The 12,943-nt window shown below is 36.6% G+C and overlaps 2 protein-coding genes across 9 annotated transcripts in view; one reads left to right on the plus strand and one right to left on the minus strand.

Moving 5' to 3' along the window:
• The window catches only part of ZFYVE9 (zinc finger FYVE-type containing 9), a 55,156-nt gene extending 52,376 nt beyond the window's left edge, over positions 1–2,780 (plus strand). For all 4 annotated transcript variants that reach the window (XM_083358679.1, XM_083358680.1, XM_083358677.1 and 1 more), the window contains one exon: positions 2,353–2,780. In XM_083358679.1, the coding sequence (XP_083214805.1) occupies positions 2,353–2,514 (162 nt within the window). In that variant the 3' untranslated portion in view covers positions 2,515–2,780. The remainder of the gene's footprint in view (positions 1–2,352) is intronic.
• CC2D1B (coiled-coil and C2 domain containing 1B) overlaps positions 1–12,943 on the minus strand; it is a 59,661-nt gene that overhangs the window by 18,865 nt on the left and 27,853 nt on the right. For 4 of the 5 annotated variants that reach the window (XM_083358683.1, XM_083358681.1, XM_083358682.1 and 1 more), the window contains 6 exons: positions 12,379–12,437; positions 9,823–9,874; positions 8,130–8,229; positions 7,469–7,559; positions 6,121–6,251; positions 3,238–5,536 (listed from right to left, as the gene is read on the minus strand). In XM_083358683.1, coding sequence (XP_083214809.1) covers positions 6,132–6,251; positions 7,469–7,559; positions 8,130–8,229; positions 9,823–9,874; positions 12,379–12,437 — 422 coding nt within the window. In that variant the 3' untranslated portion in view covers positions 3,238–5,536; positions 6,121–6,131. Of the gene's footprint in view, positions 1–3,237; positions 5,537–6,120; positions 6,252–7,468; positions 7,560–8,129; positions 8,230–9,822; positions 9,875–12,378; positions 12,438–12,943 lie in introns of those variants that run through there. The other variant, XR_014492012.1, reaches the window with a different exon arrangement.

Consider the following 12,943-nt stretch of genomic DNA (forward strand, 5'->3'; position numbering starts at 1 on the left):
TTGTCACAATGTCCCTGCAGTCGTGTGATCATAATTTGGATATTTGGCAACCAGGATAACATTTGTGACAGTGTCCCAGGGTCATGTAATTGGCATTTGTGACTTTCCCAGTACTTAATGACTGCATGATTCTTTTAACAACCACAGTGGTTGGCTTAACAACTATGGCAAAAGGGGTAGTTAAAAGTTACGATTAAGACCAAAAAGTTTGGTCTTTTAAAACTTGGAAGTAATAAATATTAAAAGTTAAACTCGAATATTGATTTGCTTGTAAAAGTTGAATGTAAAAGTAATTTAAGATTATATATATATATATATATATATATATATATATATATATATATATATATATATATATATGTTTTCTGAGGTTTTCGCGGGTGCCTGTATGTGGATCCTTGGTTTTTCGGGTTTTTCCCCGCGTAGAACTAAAGGTGTGGGCGCAACGTTTCGACGGAGTCCCATCCGTCATCATCAGGCTTTAGCTTCCTTCTTCTGGGAGAAGCATGTGGCTGTTAGTTCCTCTTTTTTAAACTGCCAGAGGGGGTGTGTTCTGTGGAGGTGTGCTCTGATTGGGTAGGGGACCAAGTGTGTTCTGATTAGGTGGGAGTGTGTTTTGAATGGTGGGTGTGTTCTGATTGGGTGGGTGGGTGTTCTGAGTGGATGGGCTGGTCTCAGCTGCCAGCTCCAGAACTGAGCTGGTGAGTTGTGCTGCTTTTGTTCGGCTTCATGTTTGTGGTGGTGCCATGTTTTTATAGTGGGTGTCAGTTTGCTTATTGTGTGGTTTGGAGGGGTTTAAAGTGGCTGATGTTGCAGCTGTAGTAAGGTTTCTGTTTTGTGGTTGTGTGTCTTTATCGAAGTATTTAATGTTGAAATAAGTGAAAATTTTGGTAACTAAATTTAAGACATTTGGAAATTACTAGAAAATAAGAATGTTATATTGTATTATTAATTAGTTGATGGAAGATGGTGAGAAATAGAATATATTTAAATAGATAAGACGTGTATTCTGAATATTAGATTTTGTGATGAATTGCGATAAAGGGAATTGTGGTCATTTAAAACTTGGAAATTATAAATATTAAATTTTAAACTTAAATATTAATGGGAAACTAAAAATTGGGAAAAACTAATTAGGACATTGATTGTCTATGGAGATTGAATGTTAAAATAACCAGGATGTGTATAAACTAAAAATTATAGATAAATGTAATAGTTATTTCTATTTAATTAATATAATAAGAATTGTATTAGTTTAAACATGAGACAGTAAATAATACTAAGGGGAAAAGAGAGGAACTACTTAATGTAGTAGTTTGAGACTTATTTTTATTTATTTTATTTTAATTCCATTTATATCCCGCCCTTCTCCGAAGACTCAGGGCGGCTTACAAGCTTAGCAGTAGCCTTCATTCTATGTATATGCCTGCTTATTAGGGCTTTCACACACACCCCAAGCGGCATTATTACAAAGTCAGCTTATTGCCCCCAACAGTCTGGGTCCTCATTTTACCTACCTGGGAAGGATGGAAGGCTGAGTCAACCTTGAGCCTGGTGGGATGCGAACCTGCACTAATTGCAGGCAGCTGGTGTTACTTAAGGAGGCATTAGCCCACTGCTCCACCAAGGCTCTTGTAGTAAAGATATTTGTATGTAATTGGATTATCGACCAGCTCAGCCGCCACGTTGCTTTTTAAATATCTAAATGTAAAACTAGAAAACCAATAAAACTTTTTTTAAAAGTTACGATTAAGCAAATCATTGTGGTTGTTAAATGACTCTCATAATAAATGCACTGCTTAGTGACAGAAATTCTGGTCCCAAGTGTGGTCAAAAGTCAAGGACTACTTGCAGGGAACCCATGTCATCAGCTTTTTCTACACTCTTTATGCCTTAATTTTGATGTATCTCTTTTAGTGGTGCTCTCATTTTACAGCCCACATTTCCAATATTGATATACTTTTGTTTCATTTGCCTACAATATTACATTTCTGGAAAGTCGGCTAAAGTTTATTTTTTATACTGTATTATAATTTAAACATCTCTTCTAAAGGCTCACTTCAAGATGTTATTCCTGACCAAATTCTGATGCTTTAAAAGATACTTAAGACCATATTCCCCCAATTAGCGTTTAGCCCAAAATAAATCTCTTTGCAAGTATTTTATTTTTTAAAAAATATTATTTTGCTTTCACTTGTTTCTTAACCTATAAACTGCCCAGAGTCTATAGGATTGGGTTGATCTCTAAATATTGTAAAATAAATAAATGTGTCTTGAATAAAAATAATTTCTTCTTAAAATAATGTTTCTTGTCCTACCCACTTTGAAGCATGTTATTTTCTTTCTTTTTAGGTAGGCTACCAGGCTGGGAGCAACGGCCAGCCACTGCCTGTTCAGTACATGAATGATCTGGACAGTGCCTTAGTTCCAGTGATTCATGGAGGGGCGTGCCAGCTGAGCGAGGGCCCAGTCATAATGGAGCTTATTTTTTATATTCTGGAAAACATCTCATAAGAGGACTTCATTTTCTTTCAGACCTGTTCTAGCAGCAGTTGTATCTGAATCATTTGCACTTTAAAACTGGAAAATTAAGCTTTTAGTTAACACTATTGTGAGGGGTGGGGTGGAGTGGGTGTGTGTGTGGGGGGGTGAGAACAGTTGTTCCATAATTCTGAATTGTCTATGCATTTGTCAACAAACAGGATCAGGGCAGCTTCTATGTTACAAAATGGCTATGCTATCTTTGCAGCTAATACACATCTCTTATGAATAGAAATAGAAACCAATAATGGTCATGTTTAAAGGCAACTGCAGTCATGTATTTGATGCTCAAAAGAATGCGGAGACCACTTGGGGAATAAGGAAAAGACATGCGTCAACATTTAACTTTTGTAGATAAACTTATTATGAAGAAACAATCAAGACCTCCATTCTGACCTCATTATACTGCTGTTTATGGTTAATTTCTCTAGACATTTAAAATATATTGTTTACATTATTGTGACCACTTTATTGGTCAGAGTACCTCCAGGACAAGCTGGCCTATTCTTCAGAGAGGCTCAGAAAGAAAGACAAAACATCAGGAAGATACTTTTTACATCTGCCCAAAGCAGAAATCTTTCCAAAAATTGTATGTAAATTAAGCTTGTATTTTCTGTGCTTTACCTTACTTTTTTTTTTTTTAGTCTTCTTTAAGAATGAAATTGGCAAACCTGCTGTAAGAATTTGGGGTTTCCCCCCTCCCTGCACTTTAGTTAAGTCTTATGCTTTTGGCAGTTTTCTTTAGTTTTAAAATGACCAATTACATGAAATTGCTCTTCTTTTCAACTGATTCTTCTTTTAAAGGAACGTACTCTTTAATTTTTTTGATGTGTACTCTACTTACAACGATCCATAGCATTAACCCTGCACTTTATAGTAGCAGCACTATATAAAGCTATCCTCTTGAGAATTCTAGCAAGTTTGCCTACTGTTCCATGGTTTGCTTTCACAAGTTAGAAAGCTCGCACCTTGCCTCACTGGAAATGAACTGAGCAGACTGCAGATTTGAGCCTTCTTGCGAAAACGTATCAGGCTGGCAGTGACAGCAAGAGAATGTGAGCATTTTCCTGTTAACACCACATTTCCTGAGAAAACAGTAACGAGTCAAATGATTGAGAAAATAAATCCAGATATCATTTGGCCAATGCTATCCAAATGAATAGCTATCGTCCATGTGCAAGGAGATAAAAGACTGAGCTTTACTAAATGCGGATCAGAAAATGGACTAGCAAATTTATATTGCAGGGCAGGTACGGACAGCAGTGGCAGCAAAACAGATTTTTTCTCTGTAGATAGCCATATACACGAACAGGTGTAAATTTCATTTTTGAATAAATTGCCTCTGCATCCTTAAACTTGTAAAAAAATAAAATAAAAATAACAGCTGATTCTAAACTGCAACTAGAATGGGAATTAGAATGGAATTAGATCGAAGCCTCAAACTGAAGGACAGAAAAACGAATCTTCTAACAATTAAAGGTTAACCCCATAAATAGGTCATGTAATGGTAACCCTAAATATATTATTCCATGTTTAGCCACGCAAGAGGGAACTGGTAGATATTAATGGGCACTTGTGAAATCATGTGCAAAAGGAGGGGCTCGCAAAGCAATTTTAAGTTTCTTGTTCTTTCTTTTCCTTGCACATAAACTCAAGTTCCTTATGAGCTTTCTCTCCTTCTGCAATAGCATTGTTTTACAGGCTGAATTGCCAAAGTCAATACAACTGCTCTTTACTATTGCTGTAGATTCTTACTTTATTAGCTGCATCCCAGTTTCACTATTAGAAGCAGGCTTTTCAGTAACTTAGCTTTGCATTAAAGTTATTGACAAATGGAGAAAGGCTGAACTTTTCAGCCCTCTGCAGAAAATCATTTGTTTGGGCTATGTTTGTGCAAAATTCTATTGACTGGTTTGCTTCAACCACAGCCTTTAAATGACTTTAAGATTACCATATTGTTAAGAACCGAGTACTTGTTTAAAGAAAAAAAATGTACTTTTAAAATTCAGTTAACACTGCAAAGACTGCATATTATATTTTTATTTTCAACATGTAGTTTTGTATATTAAATTTATTAAAATTACAACAGAATGCTGCATTGTCTCCACTGACTTAAGACAGAAATGAATGCTGGCTGCATGGCAGACTTAAGTGTATGTATGAAGTCACACATATATTGTGGAAATCTTCTGCAACTCCCTTGCTGGAAGCCATGAAACTGGAGAAAAAGATAATTTGGATCCCTAGTAGCATGTTCTATCTAGGAGGCAGGAAACAATTGTCTTGTACTTTCAGTCAAATTGTTCTGTATCTACTGTAGTTGCTGGAGCAAGATCAAAATCCTGATATTAAATAGTAAACAGTTTTACTTCTGCCTCAGTTCACAGAAGAGCAAAAGGAATACAAATGAGAATTTAAAAAGGAACTATTAACTATCTTACATCTCATACAGGCTTCCCTTTGAAAAGGTTTGTGCTCTAGTCACACTTGAGCAACATAGATGCATATATGAAGAGATGTACAGTAACTTAAAATCTTCATTGCAGGCAATTTAAAGAGATACAATCACAGCTGCTTAACCTACACCTCAGTAAACAAGACTATCCATTTATTCCATGGGTAGGAAACACATCTTAATTGCAGGTTATATAACACACTGGAGCTGCTGCATCATACCTTAATTATACTGCTATTTATTAAACTCTTGTCCACACTTACCAACATGTCCTTTGTTTGCTCAAGTCAGCAGTCACATTAACAAGTACCTTTTATGTATTACCAACAATTTTAGCCTCAAGAAAGGTTAAAACAGGTCAGTCTCTTTGTATATCAATACCTTCATTCCTAATAGTAGACTTACAAAGCTTACCAACTCATACTATATGATAGTTATGAAAATAAAGATGTTATGTTTAGTAGTGCATTCACTGAACATCTTTGGTGGTTGCAGAAACTTCATGTGAAGTCCATTCTGCAGCTTTTAGCATTCCTGGATCTGGGTGCAGGGAAGAAAAAGTCGGCATAGTTTTATAAAAAAGAGAAAAACAAAGAAACATCCTATGACTGTAAATAAAAATACCATCCATTGCTGAAATACACTGACTTTCCCCCATACAATTCAAAAGCAATTCCATAAAAATTACTTCTAGTGGGAAATTTTAATTACTTTTTTACATGTATCTCTGACAATATAATAATAATAATAATAATAATAATTAATAATAATAATAATAATAATAATAATAATAATAATTTAATTTGTATACCACCCTTCTCCCGAAGGACTCAGGGCAGTGAACAGGGCAATACATAATAAAAAATATACCTATCTGTTGTTACTTCTTGATGGTGAATAGTAGTGATCACCTGTATAATTTACTGGGGTGTTTTTTAGTGTTTAAGTCTTGAACATTTTTAGTAATGAAATGATAAAATCATACAAGCTAAGAGTATTTTTAAATAAAGCTCAAAGTGAAGTTACAATTCTGCATATGAAAAACACATTATTCCAAGTTAAAGACTGGTCTGAAATCATTTTCCCCACCTATAGGATTACGGAGGAAAGATAAATGCTCCTACCTTCAGCAGAATTAGCGTTCAAGGACTAGCCAGTTTTCTGTAATTGTCTGAAGATCTTGCCCAGTAAGTGGCTCCCTAAGTCTTACTTTTACTTCCAGTTTGCCTCCAGTAGGCTTCCTACTATCCAAAACCTTAAGACAGAAAAGACATAAATGGAAGAAAAAACAACAAAATTCCAAGATAATTGAAGTGACTTGGAACACACTAAAGCAGGGGCCCCCAACACCCGAGCCACGGCCCATTATCAGGACGTGGCCTATTCAGAATTGGGCCGTGCAAGTGGCTGGCTGGAATGCGTGCACAGCTCAACTGGTACGAGTGGTGGGCTGGTAGGCAATCGCGCACATGTGCGCCGGCCCACTGCTCACCTAGCCCAGTTCCCCTCTTCCCTTCCCCCACCGGCTGGGCTGCAAAGGTTGGGGACTGCTGTACTAAAGCATTTTTAGTATGACCAATGACAATGTGCTATACAGTAAATCATTTCCCTTTATTCAAATAAATCACTTAAATTTCTCTCCACCCTATTTTTTTCCATCTCAACAAATTGTTTCTAACCATGTTCAATCTTCATGACCTTTTTAAAGTCTGCCAAAAATACTTATTTGTATGTGTATGATACAGTTTTGGCTATGTATGATCATCAGTACATATGGTAAACAATACACAGAGACAGAAGAATAGTGCAAAGCTACATGGGCAAATTATAGTTTAAAAGGCATTATTAAAACAAATAAATTTTGTGTTCAAGCTTTCCCTTCTTACAAATTTATGAACAAATATATCAGAAAGCTTATTTGGAAACAGCAAAATATCTACTAATGCAGGAGTATCAAACTGCCGGCCCACAGGCCGGATGCGTCATGCTGAAACCGCGCCCACCCCATTGCCGGCAATGGGGGAAAAAGTCGCAACACGTCACGTGACGTTGCAAGTTTGACACCTCTGTACTAATGTATTACCTTAAGATATCCAATTCTATACACAGTATGGATTGATTTGAATTTCTAGTCAACTTCTTATGCATTTAGATTGCACAGAAATATGCAGAAGAGGATGTGATTAAGGAAGATGAACTAAGTTGGTCAGCACATAATTCTTGCATTCTTGTACCAAGCCACTCAACACAAACATTATTTGAAAATTTCAATAGAATCTCTTATCCACATAAAGACATGGATGAATCCTCCAACTATTTTGGAACCAGCATATAGCAAAGACAATATTATCAAGGAACTGCCAGGGACAGAAATCAGTTATATCCCGTTTTGTAGTGTATCTTCAGAATACAAAATGATACAAAGAAAATACCATTTTAATATAGTTCTGTTCAAAAAGATTGGCACTGTACCTCAACAATCTCTCTAATTTCACATTCAGATTCCAATTTGTCAAGTTTCAAATGTGCTGCTCCCACTTGCTTGTCACTCCTGAAAAAGGACCTGGGAAAAGGAAATAATCAAAACCAGAATTAAGCTCCCTTAAGAACTGGGTTGGAAGTAGCAACAACATTCAGGACATGAAATTTTGACAATCTTTGGTTCATTAATTTCTTTGGAGTCAAATATGGACATAAAATACAGGTAACTAGAAGAAAGCTGACCAACTGCACGTTTGCTAGTATGCTAATAATGGTCATGGCTTACTGCCAGATTCTTCACCTCCTCTCTCACACACATACACATGCGTGCACACACACAAACATGGCTAAGGGCTGAGACCTGGGTAGAGATACTTTAAAACTTGGTTTTTTGTTGGGATGGATTCCCTTCCAAATAATGTCAAGCACCTTACTTCTTTTTATTTTATTTATTAAATTTATATTCCACCCATCTAACTGTCCACTCTTGATTAACTATGCCATAAAGATTATTTTCTGCCTGTTTTCCTTGAGGCACAGCAGAACTTCCAAAAGTCAATAGAGTCACAGAATGTGTCCCCTCTTTTTCAAACAGAACGTTTTGATTATGTTTCATGCAACTAACTACTCTCCCCTGGACATGAACACTTACCCTTTGTGAAAAATCTCAAATTTGATTCCTTTGGTCTGAATTGCTCTTCGAAAACCTCTGTGATTTCGATTAATGTTCAACTTGAATAGCTGATTATATTCTACAAGTTTAAAGAAAGTTGCATAAAATACCTGGAACAGTTAAAAGGTTTTGGAGTCATTCAAATCTCCAGCAGAACATGTAGCCAGTGGTCCAAAAACCACATTTTTTGCCACTTTATATGGCATGACTATGACCCTAGTTTAGTTCTGCAACTTAAACAATATCATATTTCCACAGACAGTACTCAGGTTAAACAAGGAATCCTTTTCGGGAATCCTTGCAAAAGCTGGTATTTTCACATGTTTGAATTTTCATGTATAATCCAAAGGAAATGCCATTTTGCATATGCAGAAAAATGACAAGTTGCTGCTTTTGCTCCCATTGCTTAAGGGAGCAAAGTAATCAGGGTTTGTATAACCTGGGATCCCCTGAGCTTCTGGACTGTACCTTAATTTTACCTTAATGTTATTTATGGATATAAATGTTTGGAATACAAGCTAAGTGACATCATTATGATCTTTAAAAAAAACATGCTATAGGATTTATTTATTATTAGACTTCTATGCCAGCCATCTCATTAAGGCGATTCTAGGCTATAGGATTTATGCTAAATAGTGTAAGAACCATAGATCCAAGAAGCGATCATGCAGTTGGCAAAAATTTTACTTTTAATTCTTTAAAACATTACATGGAAAATGTACTATGTAGTTCAGAATTTCTTGGATTTGTAATAGACTGAACACCTGCTAGAGTCCTATAACCAGTACAAGTTGTCAGGCCTAAAGCTGAATGATTTCCAGTTAAAAGAATTTCATTTAAGTTTCTGCTTCTGACTTCAAAAGCCGCTAACAAGAGTGGACCCATCACCTGGTCTTGGCTCAGATTTAAAAAAATGAAAACCTCTGGAGGGCATATCAGGTTAGGAAAGGCTACAGTCAACAATATTCCGTTGAGAGAGCTGAATGTAAAACAGAATTGTTTACATTTATCCTGGTTCCAAAACCACCTCCAGAAGTTGTGAATGCTCCAACACTGGAAGTTTTAAAGAAGAGATTGAACAACCATTTGTCTGAAATGGCATAGGGTGTCTTGTCTAAGCAGAGGGTTGGACTAGAAGACCTCCAAGGTCTATTCTAATTCTAATTCTAATTCTATTCTATTCTCTATTCTATTCTGTTCTATATTCAATTCTGTTCTGTTCTGTTCTATATTCTATTCTATTCTCTATTCTATTGTATTCTATTCTCTTTTCTATTGTATTCTATTCTATAGTCTATTCTATATTCTATATTCTATATTCTATATTCTATATTCTATATTCTATATTCTATTCTATTCTATTCTATTCTATTCTATTCTATTCTATTCTATTCTATAGGGAGGCTCAGCCAATCTCAATGTATACATGGCTGTACTTTGACAATAAAGGTTCATTCTCTATTCTGTTCTATTCTGTTCTATTCTGTTCTGTTCTGTTCTATTCTGTTCTATTCTATTCTATTCTATTCTATTCTATTCTATTCTATTCTATTCTATTCTATTCTATTCTATTCTATTCTATTCTATTCTATTCTATTCTATTCTATTCTATTCTATTCTATATTTTTTACCTGCTTCTCATCAAATATAAAAGAAAACCCAATGCACGTACCTGGGCAGTTGGTATTTTTAACCACTGATGTTTTGCTTTTCTGAGCTTGTTCCTGGTTTTGAAAAAAAGAAACACAGGTGAAAATATTTATTTAAGAAGCAACTAAACTAACCCCTACATCAGTATGATAGATTTGTAAGATTTTGTATGTTTTTATTTTGGAAAAATGAACCACAGTGGCATGAGTAAAAGTGAGCTGTGAATTGACAAAGAGTTTATCATAATCCAAGGTTGACTAAATGCTTCCAAAAACCCAAAGAAGGGAGGAAAGTTACTCAACATTGGATGTCCCGCTGCCTGGAGGCGGTCCGGGTCTGGATGGGGAGGAACAGGCTTCGACTTAACCCTGACAAGACTGAGTGGCTGTTCGTGCCGGCATCCCGGGAAATTCCGATTATCCCATCTCTGGCCATTGAGGGTGAGCTATTACCCCCCGTAGATAGGGCGCGCAACTTGGGGGTCCTTCTAGATTCACAGCTCTCTTTATAAGAGCATATTGGAGCTGTGACTAGGGGGGCCTTTGCCCAGGTTCGCCTGGTGCACCAGTTGCGACCCTATCTAGACCGGGATGCCTTGCGTACAGTCACTTATGCGCTCGTGACTTCTCGTCTAGACTACTGTAATGCTCTCTACATGGGGCTGCCCTTGAAGTCCACTCAGAGGCTCCAACTGGTGCAGAATGCAGCCGCGCGAGTTGTGCTGGGGGTTTCCCGATACTCCATGTTACACCTTTGCTCCGCGAGCTGCATTGGCTGCCGGTTGCCCTCCGGGTGAGATTCAAGGTGTTAGTAATGACTTACAAAGCCCTACATGGCATGGGTCCGGATTACCTACGGCAACACCTGCGGCCGGCGTCAACTTCCCTCCGTCCAGTGCGCTCCCACAGAGAGGGCCTCCTCAGGGTGCCATCGATCAAAGAATGTCAATTGGTGGCCCCCAGGGGGAGAGCGTTCTCTGTGGGCGCGCCAGACCTATGGAACCGCTTGCCGGTTGAGCTCCGGACGGCCCCCGAACTTCGCTCCTTCCCGCGCGATCTAAAAACGTATCTATTTGAGCAGTCTGACCTGGTCTGATGGGTTAGGGTTTTAATACATCTTAATTGTTTTAACCTTGGGCATTTATTTAATCGCTTTTAACTTTTGTATCCTGTTTTTGTATTTATTGCCCTGTACACTGCCCTGAGTCCTTTGGGAGAAGGGCGGTATAAAAATAAAATAAAATAAAATAAAATAAAATAAAATAAAATAAAATAAAATAAAATAAAATAAAATAATAAAATAAAATAATAAAATAAAATAAAAATAAAAATAAAATAAAATAAAATAAATAAATAAATAAATAATAAATAGATGCAGCCTTATTGTTTTCCCACATTTCAAAACAAAAGAAAGCATGAAATATTCTGACTGGCTGAAGTGATTGTACCATGAAAGATTCAGTTCCTGGGTTGCATTTGTAGATAGAAAGAATTTGGAACATGCCTATCCTTCTAGACCTTTTAGAATGTATAGGAATAATTTCAGTCAGACATTCTGCTAAATAACTTAGCCCACAGTCAGTTATACTTATTTATAAATATAACTGAACAGTTATTAATCTACAATCTATAGACAAGATTGGTGGCAAACCAGTCTGAATGAATGAATGAATGAATGAATGCCCTGCCACATGTGCACCAGCTCTGACTGGGGGAATGCTTCCTACTCAGAGGCAAAATTGCAAGTTCTGCCTTCTGAGAGGTCCTAGAATCCATACCAGTCTTCCTTTCCTCTCCAGGCCCCCACAATCTCTGGCTACTGAGAAAGTTTCCTGACAGCATCACTTGGCTTATTAGCTTAGCCTATTATCTTTTTTTTTTGGCTGCATCCTATAAAATTCTTTTTCTTTTCTCCTTACCTCTTTTTCCCAGCTTTTTTCCTTTTCTCAACTTCCTCCCTGATGAAAAAAAATTGCTTCTGTTTGCCCAAATCCTACCCAGTATTCTGCCCCAAAGGTGCTTTTCAGAAGCTAACTGGGTTTTCTTGTGGTTTCTCCCCCCTTGAAAATAATTCTCAATTCCGAAGAAGCTTCTTAGATGAGAAGCAAAACATTTTCAAGGAAAAAAAATCAAGAAAGTCCAGTTGCCTTTTGAAAAAGCACCTCTGAGACAACCATGATCTGGATGATTGAAAATCTCCATAGACATTTAATCTGGATATGATATTGCTCATGTGTTAAAACAGAACGGCTATGAGGATTAATGAGATAATGTAGTCCCTTGAGCACTAAGGAAAATAAATACATATTATCAATTGCAAATATGAGAAACTAGGATATGGCATCTTCAAAGTTCTTCTATTTGACACATTGTCCTCTGTTTCTCTCGTCTCATCAGCACTAACACCTGTCAATCAGGCTGTGGAAGAGAAATGTACGTACTCATATTTACTACCTATATTAACTCTCCAAAGTGCTGATATTTGAATACCCAGAAAAAGACAAAACAATTCCTAAAATTTGGCATGTAATAAATACTCCAGAGGTTAACAGAAGCCACAAGCTTGACTGTATACTTACTGTGTTAGGATAGTGAAATTCATATTTCACAAAGGCATCCAAATCATTAGGCACCACACCTGGATAAAAAGAATAAACCAGCTGAGTGTAAATTGTAAGCTTCTTCATGGCATCAGCAATCTCACAGAAAATAATAATTAGTGAATTATTAAGAAGGCTGCTTTTTAGATCCCAAATTCTTTGCAAATCTTAAGAAGCACAATTTTTACAGATTACATGAGATCAACATCTATAAAGCTCCACTTTAGTAAATCTGATATATTCAACGTAGCCCAATTTAAGACATTGCATCTGTGTGTACTTTTAACATTTTCTTGTCTAAGTAATTCCATTGCTGTAACTACATCAAACCCAACACCTGGAAGATCATCTTTTGAAGGTGTGGGAGAGTTTGAACTTAGGTATATTACAATAGCTCTTCAATCCCACAAGAGAATTTAGAAGTAACCCAAGCAGGAATAGTTTAATATTTATCATCTTTAATATTCAACGTTCTAATTTTGATGTCATGAAATGAAGCCAGCACAGGAGAATCCCATTGATAGAAAGAACTGAAAAGGCACTT

The sequence above is a fragment of the Vipera ursinii genome, assembly GCF_947247035.1.
Source record: "Vipera ursinii genome assembly, chromosome: 3".
NCBI lineage: Eukaryota > Metazoa > Chordata > Lepidosauria > Squamata > Viperidae > Vipera > Vipera ursinii.